This window comes from Muscardinus avellanarius (genome assembly GCF_963383645.1).
Source record: "Muscardinus avellanarius genome assembly, chromosome: 12".
Classification (NCBI taxonomy): Eukaryota; Metazoa; Chordata; class Mammalia; order Rodentia; family Gliridae; genus Muscardinus; species Muscardinus avellanarius.
Genome location: NC_137798.1, coordinates 61,753,644 through 61,774,506, shown reverse-complemented (window position 1 = coordinate 61,774,506; position 20,863 = coordinate 61,753,644). Strand labels below are relative to the sequence as shown.

The 20,863-nt window shown below is 42.0% G+C and overlaps 1 protein-coding gene across 1 annotated transcript in view; it reads right to left on the bottom strand.

Annotated features, from left to right (window-relative positions):
• TMEM260 (transmembrane protein 260) overlaps positions 1 to 8,787 on the bottom strand; it is a gene marked incomplete at both ends in the record, with an annotated part of 72,981 nt that extends 64,194 nt beyond the window's left edge. Inside the window, 3 exons of the mRNA XM_080707411.1 lie at positions 1,709 to 1,860; positions 2,577 to 2,608; positions 8,628 to 8,787. Coding sequence (XP_080563537.1) covers positions 1,709 to 1,860; positions 2,577 to 2,608; positions 8,628 to 8,787 — 344 coding nt within the window. The remainder of the gene's footprint in view (positions 1 to 1,708; positions 1,861 to 2,576; positions 2,609 to 8,627) is intronic.
• Positions 8,788 to 20,863: the final 12,076 nt, after the last annotated feature.

Genomic DNA, 20,863 nt, shown 5'->3' with positions numbered 1-20,863 from the left:
AATGTTTTAGGAAACAAGTTAGTTTTCTTATCTTAGAATATTTAAATGCATATATTTAATATATATAAATGCATATTTAAATATGTGTATGTATTATGTAAAAAATCTTCTAAGATACAGATGAACTATCAAAATAAATATAAGTATTAGTTTTCTTAAATGTCTTTCTGAAAATGTTTTGTGAAAATTAATAACTCATACATGTAATGTACAACAGGTAAGTTCCAAATTTCAACCTAGATATTGAAAAATAAAAGGCTCAATTTTTCTCTCAATGGAAATACTAAGGTTATTAATTATAAAAGACTCAGAAAAAAACAGGAGAAAAAAGGAGAAATAATTCTAATCAAACTTATTGTAATCATATAGAAAGTATTCATAACACTAACCAATCCAGACAGAGATATTATTTTAAACATTTCATACTTAAAGATTTGGCTAAATCTTTGGCTAAAGATTTGGCTTAAATATGCTAAAAATAAATAGAGACAAATGAAATAATTTAAATAAAACCTTGGTAAACAATCATCCATTACATTTGAATCTTTTTGTTTTGTTTTGTTTTTTGTTTTTTGGTGGTACTGAGGGTGGAACCCAGCGGCTTTTCTACCTCTGGGCTATATTCCCAGACCTATTTTATATTTCTGTTTGGAAACAGGGTCTCCCTAGGTTGCTGAGAGCCTCACTCAGTAGCTGAGGCTGGCTTTGAATACATTTGAATCTGAAAAAAACTTTCTACAAATACATTTAAAATAAACTTTTAGTATGATGATTATGTTAACTTTTACCTTTCCATAAATAGTAAGAGAAAGCATTTATCTAAAAGGCACTATTATAACTATTATATTATAAAAATTAATCTCCAAAAATAACATTAAAATTATGTCTATTCAAACTTATGCTGTATTTATATATACACTTATCTGGTTTTATATCAAAAGTTTCTGAAAGAAAAGCTTTAATTTGACTTTTCCCTTTTTAGCAAGCATCATTTATATTTTTGCTATCAACCTCTTGGGCATAGGTTAGCCTGAGTTAAGAATAAAAGAGGCAGAAACATCAAAGACAAATGAGCTAAACAATATCCTAATCATTATGACCAATTTTTTTTTAAGCAGAGTAACTTCCAAACTAAGAGAGCCCTCTATCAGTGAAGTAAGTGGGGTCTAATTTGCCTACCTTCCCTGCAGCTATAATGGAACAAAGTGAAACCCAGCTAAAACCACATCCCAAATGTGATTTTCTTAGTTAACAACCTCATTTCAAAGCATACAACATGTTCATATTTAGAATGTAATATAATTAGAAATGAGGCCCAGCCTGATAGGCAGGTGCCCATCAGCAATGCTGTGCATAATTAAATGATATTTACCATTTACCAAAAGATGAACTTCATATTGTTGAATTAAACTGGCCCATCTGCATCTTCACAAAATGACAAACCTCATTAGTTCTGCCTAACCAGAGAACTGTGGTAATGAACTGGTGACACCTTCACCCCATTGTATGAGGCAGAACCAACTGTGTAATCATTTGAAGGGTCAAAGGCATATGAAATGACTGTAAATTAAGAGAGTGAAATCACATGAGTCAGGGAAACCATTCCAGCAACACAGGGTGGCTGCTGTTGTTTAACGCACAAAGTTAGCCAAAAGAAACGCACGTCTCTGGCTACTCACAACTGACTTTAACTAATCAACTACTTTACCTGAAAACGGTGAGAAAAAGTAGCGACGCAGCTACTGCTCCAAATAAGCCACAGAGGAGGTTGACTCGGTAGGCAACGGAGCCAAAAGGAAAGAGTGTAATTGCCAGTTTAGCCACCAGCGTGAACAAAGGGTAGCCAGGAGGATGGGCGACCTGCGGAGAAACCGGCAACAGTTAGGAGAGAAGGATCTCACTGGCTTCCACTGAAAAGCAGCCCTTTTCTCAGGCGAGGCTAAAGACTGGGCGCCGAGGTCTGAATGTTTGAATAATGGTTTCCTATTGTAATCCTCTTGTGCCAATACAAATAAATATTTTCTTTAGTGGATTTGGCAGCGTCTATCACATAGTGCGTCACCCAGGGAAAGGGTGACATATTTCATTGTCAGTCTTTAAGCAGTTTGTTCTCTGGGTTCACAGTACATTAGGGTCATTTAAAAGGCTGTTGGGGAAAAAAAGCAGGTCCTGAAGTATCGTCTTGGTTGGAAAGTTGAAAGGACCACACTGCTATGGGATTACCACCATGCTGACAGTCGGAAGGTCTTGCCTAAAGGGATCATGCACCATAATAAAGTTTATTAAATAATAAACTTATTAAAACTGTTAACCCGATTTATTTTATTCTCCACAGCTTATACAAAATTTGGGGTGATAATAAGCTAGCTACTGTATATACAGTAAAAGCTTTGCTTTATAATTTAGTTTAATTGGATTTAAAACTTAAAGTAAATTGTCACGTACTGTACTTATAAGTTACTAAAAACTAGGGTTTGAAAATAAATTAATCTACTTTACTCCATGCTTAATTAAACTTTCTTAATTCCTAAAACTGTTAATGAGAGCATTGATTAAACAATAAAACTAATACTTACTCCAAGCTCATGTGCGGCTGTGATCAGTTCCCCTGTGAAAAAATAATGTAAAACCAATAATTACTATTAGAGAATGACACTCCTCCAAAGTTTTCAAAATCCAAATGCTTGCATTGGGGTTTTGCATTAATTTGACTGGATAAAACTGTAAATCTGTGGAGATTTAACAGCATGAAATAGTCAAAGAATATGTTCTCCCTTAGGTCTTATTGAACAAACTATCTTTGATAGTTCTTAATAACTGGTCAGTGGAAATACAGGTGAATTTTCATTTTAAAAATGCTTATCTTCCCTCCTGAAAGTCAAGTTTACTTGGAAATATTACAAATACTTTTACAGAACATTAAAGTGCTGTATTATGTCTTAAGAATATAGCATAAGCTATAAATATGCAAACTTATGATTTGTAAAATTTGCAGAAGTCTGCAGTTTGGACATCCCACACAAGGTCCCAAACTACCCTAACACCGGCATTCACATCCCTTGTCTACATGAATGAGGGTAGGTATTTTTAAACAATTTCCATCTAGCTCTTTTTGGTACGCTCTATGATACAGTTTTTGATCAGCAAATCATTATACTCTTTAGTTCCTCACTGTAAGCAGTTATTTCTGAAATTATGATACAATAATAAAGTGCCTGTTATTTTAAGCATCCGTATCCAGAGCAGATGGACTATTTTTCTCATCCCTGTACAGCGTGATACATAAAGTGCAATGTAAGAAATGAGCCAATACTGATGATTTGTGAAAGTTACTATAACCATTAGATAAAGTATCATGTCCAATTTCTATTCTTCAATAGATATCAATACTCTGCCTTTTGTTTCTAGGGACCAGTTACAATGTAGACTTGGATTACAGCAAGCCTTTACAGAGCTACTTTGAATTTATCTTCATACTGAAATTATTTATTACTACTATGCTCCTTCCCAACAAGTATAAACATGAAACAAAGAGTCTGGATCATATTGCAATGGCTGCTGTTTACTGAATGAAGTTCAGATTCCTCAGGAAGACACTGGAAACCCCTACAGCTTCCAGGTCCCTTCGCTAGGCTTTTGTCCATGAAATGCAGGCTCACTGTGGAGAAATCGGACCCCCACCCACCCAGTTCTGTTCTGTACCTCCCAGCATTTTCTCCCCTCGCTCTACCTTCCTCAGTACTCTCCTCTAGATCTTTCAAAGCCTGGTTCCGTTGCCACCTCCTCTGTGACACTTTTCCTTACGTAACTCTCTCCCCAGCCTCCCCTGTCAGTGTCAATCTTGTCTTTCTCGGTAGAGCTCACCTGAGTCTATTTAGTGCGTACTTAGATGGCCTCATATTATCTCTCTCATACTAAGTTTAAAAACATTATCGTATCCATTTCAGGATCCCGCCATCACCACCCCTCCCTTCTCTGGCCACATGCAAAGCAGCTAACTCAAGTCCTGCACATAGAACTTGACAAAAGACATAACGCATTGTCATCCTTGCTAGGCAGGCACCTCTTGCACTGGCGAAGGTCTATGTCTATTATGGAACCCTTAGAAGGGCATCCAGACACCTACTGCTCACTGCGGTCTACTTAGGACATCTTTTAAGTCTTCTGGACATATGAGCTCCTTAGAGACCAAGGTATTTTTATATCCTGAATACTTTTTATTTTTCTTGTGGTACTGGAGATTGAACCTACAGGCATTCTACCTCTGAGCTGCACCCTTTTGTAATTTTTATTTTACTTATTTAATTGTAGTACTAGAAACTGAGCCCAGGAGCATTCTACCTCCAAGCTACACCCCAACCTGATTTTATTTTTATTATGAAACAGGATCTTGCTAGGCTGATGAGTTTCACTACTTGCTGAGGCTGTTCTCGAACCTGGGATCCATCTGTCTCACTCTCATAAGTACTGGGGTGACAGGTGTGCACCACCACATCTGGACTTATATTTTATTTTGACACAGTCTTACTAAGTTGCTGAGGCAGGCCTAAAACCTTGGACCTTCCTGTCTCAGCCTCTCAAGTTACTGGAATGACAGGTGTGTACCACCACAACCAACTCTAAGTACTTCTTTTTAAAGAAAGGTTTTGTCTAAAAAATGTTTAGAAGAGCCGGGCATTGGTGGCTCACGCTTGTAATCCCAGCATTCGGGAGGCTGAGACCAGAGGATCACGGTTTGTGGGCAGCCTCAGCTACTTAGTGAGGCCCTCCGCACCTTAGTGAGATCCTGTTTCAAAATAAAGAATAAAAAATAGGGCAGGAGGTGTAGCTCAGAGGTCAAATGCCCCTGGGTTTCATCCCCAAACCCGCAAAAAAAAAAAAAAAAAAAAAAAGTTTAGAAGAACTGTTCCCTTTGCAACTACTCTCAAAGACGGGATTTTATCATTTCATTCTGTAACAGGTTAGCTCTTATGTCTTCTGTCTCAAACTATTTTTCTGTTTTGCTTTGTGTTACATGTGTGGTACTAGGGATGGAACCCAGGGGCATTCTCCCTGAGTTACACCCCCAGCCCTATTTTATGCTTTTTATCTTGAAACAGGATCTAAGTTGCTGAGGACCTAAGTAGCTGAGGCTGTACATGAACCTCTGATTCTGTCAGCCTCCTAAATCCTGGGATTATAAACCTGTACCACCACACCCAGCTTCAACTTCAAAATGTTTTTTTTTGTTGTTGTTGTTTGTTTTTGTTTTTTGCAGGTCTGGGGATGGAACCCAGGGCCATTCGACCTCCGAGCTACACCCCCTGCCCTATTTTTTATTCTTTATTTTGAAACAGGGTCTCACTAAGTTACAGAGGGCCTAAGTAGCTGAGGCTGTCTGCAAACCGCCATCCTCCTGAATGCTGGGATTACAAGTGTGTGCCACCATGCCTGGCTCTTCAAAATGTTTCGATCAGTTTTGGTTCTCCTATCTTGATGTGACAATGCATAGTATAAAATCAAAATTTCAAGGTCATTATTCAATAACCTTGAAAAATAGCCTATTTCCCTGCAACTTATTTTTACCATTAAAAGATCAATATGCTGGGCTTTTTTTTTTTGGGAGGGGAGGCAGTGAGTGGGCATTATTTGCTGGAGTTCTGCTGCTGTAAGAAAAATCTGGAATCTGACAAACTCCTAGCAACTCTTATCAAATGTTGATTTGTCTGAATAGAAAAACGTCACTATTCAAAGCCTATAATGTATCCTTGATAAAGAGCTAAAGAAAAATACTACTCTTAAATTGAATGTGATAAAGAAAAAAGAGAACTGGAGATTACAAAAAAAAAAAAAACCCAAGCATGGAACCTCCTGAGTTCTTGCTTTCTTGCTGGTGTTTCCTAACTCCTACAACCACCTGTGTCAGAATTTCCTGGTTGTTGTTTTTTAATAGATCACTTGACCATACCCCAAAACTTTCTAAATTAATAAGACCTCCTGGCATTGGGACCCAAGTTTCCCAAGCAATTCTGAACTACATCCAGGTCTGAGAGCCAGAGCTCTGCTGTCTGGGATGCCACTGAGCAACAGGCTCAGCAGTCTACAGATGCTTGATATTTACAAAAATAAGCTCCCTTTGTACTTTTATGTTAATTAGACTACTATACTGTTACATATCCAGTCTATTAAAGACAGTATCTTTAAAATATAGAAACCCATGTTAACGTTAACTTAGTGAAGGTTACATTTCCACCAAAGGACCCTGATCAAGCACTCCTGCCCACAGCTGTGTGTTACATAGCGCACAAAACAACTTTGGCAAAGCCACACAATGTGATGCGTTATGGAGTATAACTTAACACTTATTAGGAAGAAGAATACATGCTCTATTTTGGTTTTGAGATGTGTTCTGTTTATTGACAGGAAATATATTTTATAAACAATCAGCAGGAAAGTACATTCAACATAGAAACAAAATGATCCAACAATTTTTCTATATGATTATATAACTGGAAAATAGTTTATCATTTCACAAGATAAACATAAAATATTAGAAGCTATAACTACTTAGTATCAAACTAAACAAATTAAAACACCTAGAAAATCTCAAGGTGAATACATAACTTTATTCTTTTGGCAAAAATAGTATTAATAAAAAACAAGGCAACAACCATAATGCTGTTATTTTTCTGGCAGCAATGTGGATTGAATCTAGGACCCTGCACATGCTAGGCAGACACTCTACCTCTGAGCTACATCCCCAGCCCTACTTTTTTTAAATTTTGAGGTGTGCTAGGCAGACACTCTACCTCTGAGCTACATCCCCAGCCCTACTTTTTTTTAATTTTGAGGTAGGCTCTCACTACATTGTCCCAGCTGGCCTCAAACTTGTGATCCTCTTGCCTCAGCCTCCCGAGTAGCTAAGATTACAGGCATGAGTCATCATACCTGACCAACAAACACAAATTTTAAATATCACTATGTGACAGTGGATTTAACAAGTGATTTCATAAAATTCCTTGACAAAGAGTGGAGGTTACAAGAACATGTTATCTACTTAGGTTATTTTTGTAACCCTCCTTAGTAGCTGTGACTTTAGACACAGCTTATCTTGTTTTCTCATCTCTAATAAGAAGATAATAATAGTACCTACCTCATCGAGTAGCTGGGAGAACTAAACCAATCCAATAAAGCACTTGGAACAGTGACAGACACAGTAAGTGCTCAATTAATGTTGGTTACGACTTATCCCACCCTCAAAACTGAATGCTCAAACAGAAGTAGTTGTACACCTCCCCCAACTCCACAAAACGACCTATCTTCTGAATAATGTTCTCCAGTGTTAAAACTCACAACCATGAGGCTAGTCCCACTATTTAATAGAAATCCTGAAAACCTGTTAAGTCCACTCCCCACTACACTAATGAAAACACTACCCCTATTCAATAAGACCTCAAAGAAAAGGAACAGTAAAGTCTTAGAAAATGGAGCATCCAGGATCCTCTAAGTGGCAGGCAGCTTTTAAGACAGCTCCCAATAATCCCCAGCTCCTGGTATCCTCACTTGTGTAATCCTCTTCCCCTTGAATGTGGGCTGGATTTACTGACTCCTAGGAATAAAACAGGGCAGTGGTATAACACTTCCAGGATTAGGTTACAAAGTGACAGAGGTGTCAGACAGCAGTGCCCTATCTCTTTCTCTAGACAGAAGTGGGCTATCTTATGGAAAGACCTGCACAGAAAAGAACCAGACTGAGTTTAAAAGCAGATTCTTTCCAAGTGGAGACTGGAGAGGACTCAGCCTCAGCCCACACCATGCCAGCAGCTCACCTAAGAAGTACACCTGGTGAAACTGCACCCAGATTTCGGGTCTATAGAAACTGGGAGATGATATCTTTGCTGCTTCGGCTACTAAATTTGAGGTTAATTTATCCAATAAAAAAAATTAATATAGTACACTAGGTTCTACAGGACACAGACTCAGTACTGTGGTTACACTAGTCGGTCAAAATTATTGTCCATTTTAAGGCATTATTGTCTAGTCACTAAATTTGGCAGTGAAACAAAACCCGGGACCTCGTTTCTAATCTCACAAATAGGACAATTACGCACGCAATTTAAATGGCCCGTGAGTTGTGCTTTTCTTTTTAATATAAGCTGCTTGCTGAAAGCCCCATCTGGCCAAATACTCTGCCTGGCTGGTTCCTTCTCAGCATTAAGGTTTCAACTAAAACCTGGCCGCCTCAGAGCGACTGTGCAGGAAGGGCCCGCTCTCAATCACATTTCCCTTCCACTGCCTCCCTAACTGGTCACCACTTAAAATGCGGTCGTTTATTCAGTCACTCGCTCGCCCTCTCTACAGCAGAGTACTCTGCATGGTATCTGTTCACCACGACTCGTATTCCTTTTGTCTGAAACGATAAGGCTCGGTAAGTAATATATCCGCGAACCCAACACCAATGCAAGGCCAAAAGTCAGGACCAGAAAAGAAAAAGGAGAAAAAAAAAAAAAAAAAAAAAAAAGATCTAGGGAAGCGGAGAGGTCGTCGAAGCCCACGGTCTCCGAAGCCCGGGCCCGACGGAGAGAAGAGCGCGGGAGGAAGGCGCGGAGGGCCGGCCCGGGGCCGCGCGGCGCCCGGCGGTACTTTACCCGAGTCTCCCCCCGGCACCGAGGCGGGCAGCGTGAGGGTGAACACGGCGGCCACGGCGGCGAACACGGCCAGGCCTCCGCGGAGGCCCCCGGAGCGCCGCGGCCCGGCTCGGGCTGCCCGGCCCCGGGCCCGGCCCGCGCCATCGCCGCGGACACCCATGGGCCAGCACCGCCGAGGACCCGCCCGGCCGGCCCGCCCCGCCCACGGCCGCGCCGCGCGGACCACCGCACTGTCCCCGCCGCGCGGGGGGGGACGCCAGCCAGACACGCACCAGCCGCCCCCGGCCGGATCCCGGAGCCACCCTGCGCCCCCCCCCGACAAAGATACGGCGTGATGTAAAGGAGGCGACCCCGGGGACGGCGCTTATTTAGGAAAGCAAGCCCGCCCTCCCGTCTCTATGGCCGTTCCCCCCCGCGCACTGACTTGGTCCGTTCCGACAAAGACGGAAGCGGCGCTGAAACCGCGAGCGAGGGAGGGCCGCTCTGCCACCTGTGGCGTGGGGTGGAACTGCACCCCGGTGCAGGCACAGGTCCAGCGTCGTCGCCGCAGAGGGACCTAGAAGTGCATCCTTCTCCCATTTCAGAAGTGCATCCTTCTCCCATTTCAGCCTTGAAAGGACTGTCCTTTCAAGACCGTGGTTGCAGTCCCTGAAACAGAGGATCCATCTAAGCCTCGTTCAGACGGCTGTCCTACGGAGAAACTGAGACAATAAATGTTGTTTTAAGTTAGCAGGCTTAAAAGGGTAGTGGAGAACGGAGACAGACTGTCTTCCTTTTTTTTTTTTTTTTTTTCCCGAAAGAGCATGTCAGTTTATAATCTGACCGAGCCAGCACGCACTTCTTTCCTTTTTTTTTTTTTCTTCTTTAAATCCAGCTCCTGTTCTGCTATGAGATTTATAAGGAGATCGATTTTTTTTTGTACTGGGGGTGGAACCCAGAGGCTTTCTACCTCCGGGCTATATTCCCAGACCTATTTTTATATTTTATTTGGAAACAGGGTCTCACTAAGTTGCTAAGAGCCTCACTAAGTAGCTGAGGCTGGCTTCGAACTGCGCCATCCTCCTGTCTCAGCCTCCCAAGCGCGGGGATTACAAGCGTGCGCCACCACGCCCGGCTCAAGGAGATCGATTTTTATTTCAGAAGGGTATAATTCTTTGCCCGTGTTTAGAAGGTGGAGCTCAGTGCTGGAATTACGGACTTGGGAGTTAGGCATATAAGGATGGTATGGCTAAGTTGTCAAAGGCATAGGGGAAAGTTAAGAGCAAGGTGGAGGGCGAATATTCGCCCGTGTCTTGACTGAGGGAATAACATCAGAGGAGAGAGAAGAGTGGAAGACAGTCAGGTACCACCGGAAGCAAAGGGAGAAAGAATTTCGAAGTTTACTAGTCAGGGTGTGCCCGGAAGGCAAAGGTCGGATGAGAGGCACATCTGGATTTTATGGTGCTTGAATTTATATAATTTGGAGAATTTTTTTTAAGCAAATATATACCAAGCTGCAGACACAAATTTAAGGCACAAGGCTCCTAAGGAGCTGTGAAACCTAAGCTTCATTAGCTTAAGGTTAGTTTTATATGAAGATGAGAACAGCCAGTCCTGTGCTGCGGGCCCTCCTCAGGCAGTATCTGACTTTTCCCTCCTCCCTGCGCACTTTCCTCTCTGGCATCCAGTGACAGTACGCTGTTCTGGTGTTTCCTTTACCACTGAACTTTATGCCCTGACTCCGCTTCCATCAGACCTGAGAATGGTGGACGATACCCAAGCTGTTTTACACTTTTCTTTCCTTCTGTCCTCTCTTCCAAACCGATCTTATCAAAGCTTTAAGTAATAATGCCAGAGTACTGTATATAAAAACCATTTCTCCTCAGCCTCTTCTTTAATCTACAGAAAATTTTAAAACCCACTGATCCTCACTTCTCCATTTCTGTTTTCAAACACCTTTTTGCCTGGTGGACTTTGTCTTATTTCCACTGTCTTGAAAATGGTAGCCGGGCGTGGTGGCGCACGCTTGTAATCCCCGCGCTTGGGAGGCAGAGACAGGAGGATCGCGCAGGTTCGAAGCCAGCCGCGTGCGCTGGCTTAGGAGACCCTGTTTCCAAATAAAAATGTAAAAATAGGTCTGGGAGTGTAGCCCAGAGGTAGAAGGGCTTCCAGGAACCCCAGTACCACCAAAAAAAAAAAAAAAAAAAAGAAAGAAAGAAAGAAAAAAAAGAAAATGGTGCCTGACACAAAGTAGGCATTTAACAAATATTTATGTGATAAACGACCAATGAGAGGCCAATGACATATCCATTCATGATTGCGTTAGGCTACTAATAACTGAGGACCTGCTACAGTGACTTAAACATCCAAGCACTTATGCTCTCATGAAAAGAAGTCAGGAATCTGTAGTAATTCAGTCTGACACTGACGTACCAACTGAGGTCCTTATATGTTTCTATAGCATCCCCTCAGCTTAAACCCTCAGGGTCATCTCCTCACCTAATATGGCACCTGTGCTTGAGGAGGAAGCAGAAGGGAAAGATGGGAAAAGAAGGGCATGCTCCATCCTTTTAAGTAAGAGTGTTCTGGAAATGCCACTCTATACACAATTCTATTTCATTGACCACAGTTGAATAACAAGTCACTCCTAGGGGCACAAAGGATAATGGGAAATGTACCTTTTTAGCTGGACATCTTGTCCAGGATTGTATTACAAAGGAAGAAGGGGAGAATGGATAATGAGAGGTAACTCTCTGATATCTTTGGATTTGCTGACCCGAGGTGTTTGATCCATGAAAGTTCAAGAGGTCAGTTTCAGGACAATATTAGATATGGAAACCAGACACTAGTGGGGTAAGAAGAGAGGGCATGGAAGAAATGAAAAAGGGGTGGATTTTTAAAGAAATCTGACAATGGAGGGAAAAAGCGGAGTCATATGGAAATTCACAGGGACTGAAGTACCAAACAAGATTTGTGTTTTGTTTTGTTTTGTTTTGCTCTAATCCACGGGAGCAGTTGTAAAGAGATAGTGTTAAAAAAAAATTAAAAAAGGAAAAAATTTCCAGGACACTGGAGGAGAGAAGACCATAAAGAACAAAAGAAAAGGGTTGAAGATAGAAAATACTAGAGGTAGAGAGAGATCTTCAGGGAACATATGATAATTGGACTTGATCCTTGGGTAGACCAATAAGAGATGTAAGGATTATTTACTTACTGTTTATGCTTTACTTCACTCCACAGTAATTTAGAGATAGAGTCTGTAATATAAGATATAAAGTAGAAAAATATGTAAATCGCTTAAGGTTTATCAGAGAAGCAGAACTAGTAGGAAATATAGGAGATTTATTGCAGATCATCCTAGGTGATTGTGGGGCTGGCTAAGCAATTCTGAAATCCACAGGGCTGGCCCTCAAGAAGGCAGGCCAGAACTCGGAGGCATTTGTGAGGTGCCCACAGGTGGACTTTCTTCTGCATCAAAGAACCTGCTACTTGGCTCCTAAAAGCTTTCAACTGATTGAACCAGGCCTTCCATATTATCTCATTTTAATATCATCTGATGATTGACCTTAATCATATATACAAAATACCTTTACAACAACACTAAGGTTAGCATTTGATTGAAAAGTGAGGGAATGCTGCCAAGACATTGTCACATCTAGGGAATATCACAGAAGCCAGGCAACGCATGAATTAGAAACTGGGGTTGAAAGAAAATAAATATGGGTGCAGTATCCCTTATCTGAGATGCTTAGGATCAGAAGTGCTTCAGATTTCAATTTTTTTTTTTTTTTTTTAGATTTTGGAATATCTGTATAGACTCTTTCAGTTGGATATCCCTATTCTAAAAATGTGAAATCCAAATGCTCTAACATCCCAAAATTTTTAGTACTATGTCAACACTCAAAAAGTTCTGAGTTTTAGAGCATTACAGATTTTGCATTTTTAGATTAGAGATATTCAACCTGTACATAGTACTACGGTCCTATGGCATCCCAAAGGTGGCTCTGGGAATCTTAAAAAATGAAACCACAGGGAAACAGGATAATTTGTGTAGCCTCTCAGTTCCCAGAGAAAGATTGTTCTTTCCCTGGCTCTTAGAGTCAGCATCTAGCATTCCCTGAAACCCAGATGTGTGGCTCCTTACCCGGGCCAGAAAGAGGTGGATGTTCCAGCTACCCTCTAGGCTTCCACTGCTACTTCCTCCGCTGGGAGGGTAGGAGCACCTCGGTACCACCCACCCCACCCCCGGGCTTGGTACCACACTGTGTGTGTATGTGAGGAAGGGTGGCAAGGAAGGTGGCCTCCTTTTTGTTGGATAGTGGCAGAAGTCCTGACTCTCCCCTCTGCCCTGCAACACCACCCAGCTGGGAGGTCGATGTGCCTCATTATTGCTGGGTAGGGGTGCAAGTCTAGGAGGCGGTCTTGACTGACCCCATGGTGTCTTTTCTTTGACACCACCTGCTGAGCATTGGGCCACCTGGAGAGGGCAGAGGTCTAGGCTTCCCATTCAACTTTTATCACGGTTTTTGCTTTGCTTTTGACTATAGTAGAGCAGTTATTTTCTAAATGTATCTGTTTTGCCCCTTTCTTGGCAGACAGACAGGAGAAAGCAGTCTTTTGTTGGGAGCTTTTTGTTTGTTTTGTTTTCTATGTGCTGTTGGCATATCTAGGTTGCCAGCTTCTCTAGCAACCAATCTGGGATACATGATTCAAATAGAAAGCCCAGAGATCTCGGCACTGTGTTGTTCTCCAGATTTCAAAGCTCCTATCTGGTTCCCAATCTTTTCTCCACCTGTCAAGGTCGTGTTGTGTTTGTCTTACAGACATGGTCCAGGGTGTTTAGCCTCAAGAGTAGGGAAACTCCAGCCACTCCATCCTTTTGGAAGCTTTGCTTTATTCATTCTGGACATTGAGGGTAGCTTCACAGACATACACATGGAAATTTATTTAGAAGTTTAAGCTGCCTCCTAAAAGTTCTCTTGATACAAAGCCAAATATGTCCTTGTCTTCTTGATAAAGTTGTGTATTAGAAACTTGAGGGACTTCTGGGAAGATGGCGACCGAGAAAAGTGGGGCTTAAGAGTCCCGCTAACAACCAATCTCCATTACCACAAAATCAGCGCCTTTCATAGCCAGAAAACACCATCACCAGAGAAACAAAAAAATCACCAGGCTCCAGAGAGAAAGCGGACTGAGACAGAGCTCAGAGCCACAGAGGAGATATAGCGGCCTCACGCCCGAGGACACGGCAACAGCGCCATACTGCCGGCGGCAGCGGCAAATTCACCGGACGGCTCAGCAAGCCGAGGTGAGCCGCTGCGGAACAGCCAGGCGGGATTTCTCCGCGCAAGGAGCATCTAAAGCTCCCAGTGGCTAAGCTCAGCACACGCTGCAGGGATTCAGAGTGGAAATCAAAACCAAGAATAAATATGCCAGCCTCACGGCCGAGGACGTAGCAGCGGCGCCATATTGCCGCCGGCGGCAGCAGCAGCAAATTCACCAAGTCAAGTACAGCTACATCTGCGTACTCAAGAACAGTGAGTCAAATTGCGGGCCACAGAGGAGAAATTCCAGTACTGTACCCCCTGGGACTTGACCCAGTGGGGGAGTGGGGTGGCAGAGATATCACAGCGTAGGAGAACGTGCAACCTGGCACCCCCCACAGTCTAAAGCAGCCTCTATCGACTCTCTGGGTCGGAGACTCTGTGATACAACCCAGTAAAGGAGTAGTGGGGTCTGAGATACTACTGACTCGAGATCCAGAACACCTCAAGTGAAGTCATAGTGACCCAAGGGAAGAACCCAGAGAAGGCACAAACTTCCAAAATCATGGGAAAGAGGAATAATACTGGAGCAATGAATGCCTACAACCCCACAACATCAGAACCCGATAAAACAGAAAATCAGAGATTTCTAGAAGATCAAATCAGGAAAATAACTGTAGAAATAATAGAGGTGCTTCGAAAAGAACTCAGAGAGAGCCAAAAAGAGATAAAGGATGCAATTAATGAAGTAAAGGCCTCAATTCAAAGCACAAACAACCGATTAGACCACATGGAGAACAGAATCTCACTCTTAGAAGATGATCATTCCAAAAATGAACGCATAGTTTCTAATCTAGAAAAAAATATCCGACAGCAGGAATCTGATATTGAAGAAATATGGGCCCATTTTAAGAGAACTAACCTAAGAATAATTGGAATAGAGGAGGGAAAAGAAAGTGAAACCAAAGGGATCAACAATCTCTTCAAGGAAGTAATAGCAGAAAATTTTCCAAACATAGAGCAAGAGGTTGATACACAGGTCCAGGAAACTTATAGAACTCCCTTTAGATAGGATCGGAGAAGAGGATCCCCACGCCACATAGTTATCAAAATGACCAATCTGGAAGCCAAGCAGAGAATCTTAAAGGCAACAAAAACAAAGGGCCAAGTGACATTCAGAGGCAAACCAATTAGAATCACTCCAGACTTCCCAAACCAAGTCATGAGAGCCAGAAGGGCTTGGAGTAACATATTCCAAACTCTGAAAGAAAACAGCTTCCAGCCAAAAGTTTCCTACCCAGCAAAACTTTCTATCAAATTAGATGGAGAAATAAGAAGCTTCCATGACAAACAGAAACTGAAGGAATTTATGTCTTCAAAACCAGCACTAGAGAAAATACTCAAAGAAATTAACTACAAAGAAGAAATAGGTAACACACACCAGAACCAGAGAAACAAGATTTTCCATCCAACAGACAACTAAGATTGGCTATATGTGGAGATTCATTATTTATGTTAGTCTTTTACCTATCTCTAAATGGTATTGTTTGCCTTTATTGTTGTTAATTTTTAGGATTTCTAGTTGGAATATTAATATACCTTCAGATATAGCATTTGGAAATAGTTTATCCCATTCTATTAGTAACTTTTAACTCTGTTTACATTGTCTTTGGATATACAATATTTTTTTTTAGTTTTTAGGGAGTTTATATACTCTTCTGTTGCCTGTGCCACTGAAATCATATCTAAGAAATCACTGCTAATTTCAATGTTGTGAGGTTTTATGACCCAGATTTTCTCCTAAAAGTTTATATTCTTAAGATTTATATTTAGGTCTTTTATCTATTTCGAGTTAATATTTGTATATGGGATTAGGTAAGGGTCCAATTTTATTCCTTTCCGTGTAATTATTATTTTTCAACAATATTTAGTTAAAAGATTATTATTTCCACCACCAAATGTTCGTGGAAACCTTGTCAAAAATAACTTGACAATATAGGGAAGAATTTAGCTCTAGGCTTTTATTTAACTCCAATGGTTTATATATCTGCCTTTAGAATAGTACTGCACTGTTTCAATTATTGTAGGTTTATATGGTTTGAAATCAGAAAATATATATCTTCTAGCTTTGTTCTTTTTCAAGATCGTTTTGGGTATCTAGAGTCCATATTCCATATTAGGATAGATTTTTTTTCTGAAAAATAAATATATAAATATATGATAGTTTCACCTAAAAAAATAGAAAAAAATATTCTCTGGTAAGAAAGAAAGTAAAAAGAAATATTGAAATGTTATCTTTAAGTCATCAAAAGCTTGGTATCAGACAAATGAAACTGTTATGTGAGATTATCATTTTTAATTTTGGATAAATTGCTATAATACTAGATGTCAACCACTAAGCCAAGCATGGGAGGGAGGGATGGGGAGAGAATGGGGTGGGGATCGGGTGGGGGCTGACTGGGCTATGTGTGCATGTATGTCTACAAAAGTTTGTATCCCACTATGATGTATGAATACAGTGCACCAATTAAAAAAAAAAAAGATACATCAAAAAAAAAAAAAAGAAAAAAAAAAAAAAGAAACTTGAGCCAGGCGTGGTGGCACACACTTGTAATCCCAGCATTCAGGAGACTGAGACCAGAGGACTGTGGTTCGTAAACAGCCTCCGCTCCTTAGTGAGGCTCTCCACAACTTAGTGAGACCCTGTTTCAAACAATAAAGAATAAGCTGGCGTGGTGGCGCACACTTGTAATCCCAGCACTTGGGAGGCTGAGACAGGAGGATCACAGTTTGAAAACAGCCTCAGCTACTTAGTGAGACCCTGTTTCCAAATAAAGTATAAAATAGGTCTGGGAGTATAGCCTGGAAGTAGAAAGCCCCTGGGTTCCACTCCCAGTTCCACACACAAAAAAATTAAAAATTAAAATAAAGAATAAAAAAATAGGGCAGGGTGTGTGGCTCAAAGGTCTAATGTCCCTGGGTTCCATCACCAGATCGGCAAAAAGAAAAAAAAAAAAAAGAAAAAGAAACTTGAGGTTAAAAATTAGATACCTGAGCCAGGCATGGTGGCTCACGCTTGTAATCCCATTGCTTGGGAGGCTGAGACAGGAGGATTGCACAGGTTTGAAGCCAGCCTCAGCTACTTAGTGAGGCTCTCAGCAACTTAGTGAGACCTTCTTTCCAAATAAAGTATAAAATAGGTCTGGGAGTATAGCCCGGAGGTAGAAAAAAAGGAAAAAAATAGCAGTGGGATGGGATATATCTAACCAGGTTTGTAAAATTTAAATATATATATATATATATATATATATATATATATATATATATATATATATATGTGTGTGTGTGTGTGTGTGTGTGTGTGTGTGTGTGTGTATACACATATAATCTGCTGGTAAGTGTATGGGATAGAAATGTTACCAGGACTGTGAACTAGTACAGCCACTGTGAAAAATAGGAATTTTTTTTCTAGCAGAAATGAAGATGTATGGAGCTTACAACCCCACAATGCTGCTCCAGGTCTATGGCTAGGGAAGCCAGGCGACAGATACAAATATCTACAACAGAATTGCTTGTCATAGCTTCCAAGTAGGAACAGCCTCAAACATCTATCCACAGTAGAACAGAGAAATAGGCCCCTGTGTATTTTTGCAATGAAGTAGCATAGAACAAAGAGAATGAACAAACCATAGCTACAAAGGGAAAGATTGGCAACTCTCACCAAAAAGAAAGAAAGAAAGAAAGAAAGAAAGAAAGAAAGAAAGAAAGAAAGAAAGGAAGGAAGGAAGGAAGGTTACAAAAAAGAGAATGATTCTAGCTTCTAACAGTGGGACAATGGTAGTCACCTCTGAGGGACAAGGAGGGCTGTGACTAGGGTACCCATGGGCTTTCCGGTACAGTCAATGTTTCTGTTCTTGACTAAGGTGATGTCTGAATGGGTATATCCTTTGTAATGATTCCTTAATGATTCATAAAAGCTCTATGCATTCTTCTATCTCTACGGTGTTCCCACAATTTTAAAAAGTAGATGAGGAGGAAGGAAGGAAGATTCTGGAGAAGATTCTTAGTAAACAGAATTGACATGAGATGATTCATACACTTCCCAACATTGCTTCAGTGCCATGTAAGTGATTATATGGAGGTGATTATATTCAAGGGGAGTAGATTTCAGCATGAAAGTAAATTTTCTTTCAAAATCCTTCATGGTGATCTAATATAACAGAATACTAAATTCCCTCCTAATTTTTAGACATAAACTTTACACCCTCCAATAAGACCTTTGACACAGAAATAAAGAAAATATATGAGAGAAATATTTGAATCAGGACAGCTCATAATTCAAACCATTAACTCAACATATAGATTTAAAAAAAAATGTTTGTCCAAAGAAGCATCCTAGAACAAACAGTAAGGTACTATTGTTTCAAAATCTGATGAGCTTATATTGTATAATTTAATTAGAGTTTATTGTTTTTTTGTTTTTTGGGTGGTACTGGGGTTTCTGGAAGCCCTTCTATCTCTGGGTTACACTCCCAGACCTATTTTATATTTTTATTTGGAAACAGGGTCTCTTAAGCCAGCACAGCTGGCTTTGAACCTGCACGATCCTCCTGTCTCTGCCTCCCAAGTATGGGAATTACAAGTGTGTGCCACCATGCCCAGCTAAGTAGAGGTTTTAATGTCTATGGCATCTTCAAAACCTTGTTCTAATTCAGGTTGTGAGAATGAAGTATTTTCATTCAGTAGAAAGATGATAATAAAAGTGATCTATCAGATGGTAAATAAATATTGAATATCAGGACCATGAATTTATCCTTGTGCCTAGCACAGTACCTAGAACATAATAACTACTCAAAAATCATTTGATGATTGACTGTAGAAAAGATGTAGAGGGGATATCTAACCTTGCTGTTTTCAGAAAAGATTGTATCTAAACCAAAGAATGGTATTTTTAACGTAGACCTGAGATATAAACCAAATGACAAGAGAAATGTAAGAGGTATATAGTTATATAATATAGTTTAAAAGGTAAATATGGCACTTATATGATATTAAATATTTTTTAAGGGTTCCGGAAGCAGCCTGTGTTCAAATTCTTACTACCAATTATTTTTGTGATCTTGAGCAAGTTTCTTAAATTTTCTGGTCCTCGAATTGCTCGTTTGAAAAAAAAAATAGAGAAATGATAAAAAGAACAGAACCTGTATCTGCCCAAATTAAACTCTATTCAGTTCATGCAGAAATGGCTTATTGTGAGTCACGATAGGTATTGGCTATCATTATTCTTATCTAACATTTAGAATAAATACCATGTAATATGATTTTTATTTTTTTATTTTATTATTTTTTGAGGTACTGGGGATGGAGCATTCTACCTTCACGCTACAACCCCAGCCCTATTTTTCATTCTTTATTTTATTTTATTTTATTTTTTATTGGTGCATTGTAATCATACATGACATTGGAATACAAGATTTGAGAAGATATACAAGCACACATCATCCAACTTGCCCTCATCCAATCCCCATCCCATTCCCTCCCCCTCCTTCGATCCCATGTTTGATTGGTGAATATCTTTGATACATTTGTTTACATACCTCCTGAGTTTTAAAGAGATTCCATCCTCCCCCATCCCATCCCCTCTGACTGGTCACCTTAATTGCTTCTCAATAGGGCCCTTTCTGCAACCCGATCTCCTCCTGTTACCCTTTCCTCCTAGATTTTGCTAGTTAGGGGAAGCATCTGGTTTTTACTTTCTGTGATATTTCTCGGTGCATGCCGCATTGCAAGTTCCGATCCCACTCTTGACGGCCCCAGTAGAGGCCTGGCCACCCAGAGGACTCTGATCCCGACCTCGCTGGCTCCAGCACCGGCCTTGCCTCATGGGAGGCCCCAATCCTGGCATCACTGGCCCCCACACCAGCTTAACCCCTCGGCTGGCTCCGATCCTGGCCTCACTGGCCCCGTCACTGGCCTCCTAACCCTTCGGCAGGCTCTGATCCAGACCTCAAAGGCCCCAGCACTGGCCTTGCCTCACAGCAGGCTCCGATCCTGGCCTCGAAGGCCTCAGTAGTGGCCTTACCTCACAGCAGGCTCCGATCATGGCCTCACTGGCCCCGGCACCGGCCTTACCTCTCGGCAGGCTCCGATCCAGGCCCCCAGCACCGGCCTTGCTTCATGGCAGGCTCCAATCCCAGCCTTGCTGGCCCTGGCACTGACCTTACCCCTTGGCAGGCTTCAATCCCGGCCTTGGAGGGCCCAGCACCGGTCTTGCCTCACGGCAGGCTCCGATCCAGGCCTTGCTGGTCCTGGCACCAGCCTAACCCATCGGCAGGCCCTAATCCAGACCTCGAAGGCCATAGCACCGGCCTTGCCTCACGGCAGGCTCCAATCCTGGCCTTGCTGGCCCCGGCACTGGCCTAACCCATCGGCAGGCTCCAATTCAGACCTCAAAGTCCACAGCATCGGCCTTGCCTCATGGCAGGCTCCAATCCCGACCTCGTCGGCCCCAGCACCGGCCTTACCCCTCGGCAGGCTCCAATCCTGGCCTCGCTGGTCCCATCACCGGCCTTGCCTCGTGGCAGGCTCCGAATCCAGCCTTGGAGGCCTCAGTAGTGGCCTTGCCTCACAGCAGGCTCCGATCCCAGCCTCGCTGACCTTGGCACCGACCTAACCCCTTGGCAGGCTCCTATCCTGGCCTTGGAGGCCCTAGTACTGGCCTTGCCTCATGGGAGGCTCCGATCCCAGCCTTGCTGGCCCCACACCAGCTTAACCCCTCAGCTGGCTCCGATCCCAGCCTCAGAGGCCCCAGCACCAGCCTTGCCTCATGGCTGGCTCTGATCTTGGCCTCGCTGACCCCGGCACCGGCCTAACCCCTTGGCACGCTCCGATCCCAGCCTCGGAGGCCCCAGAACCAGCCTTGCCTCACGGCAGGCTCTAATCCCGGCCTCACTGGCCCCAGCACCGGCCTAACCCCTCAGCAGGCTCCTATCC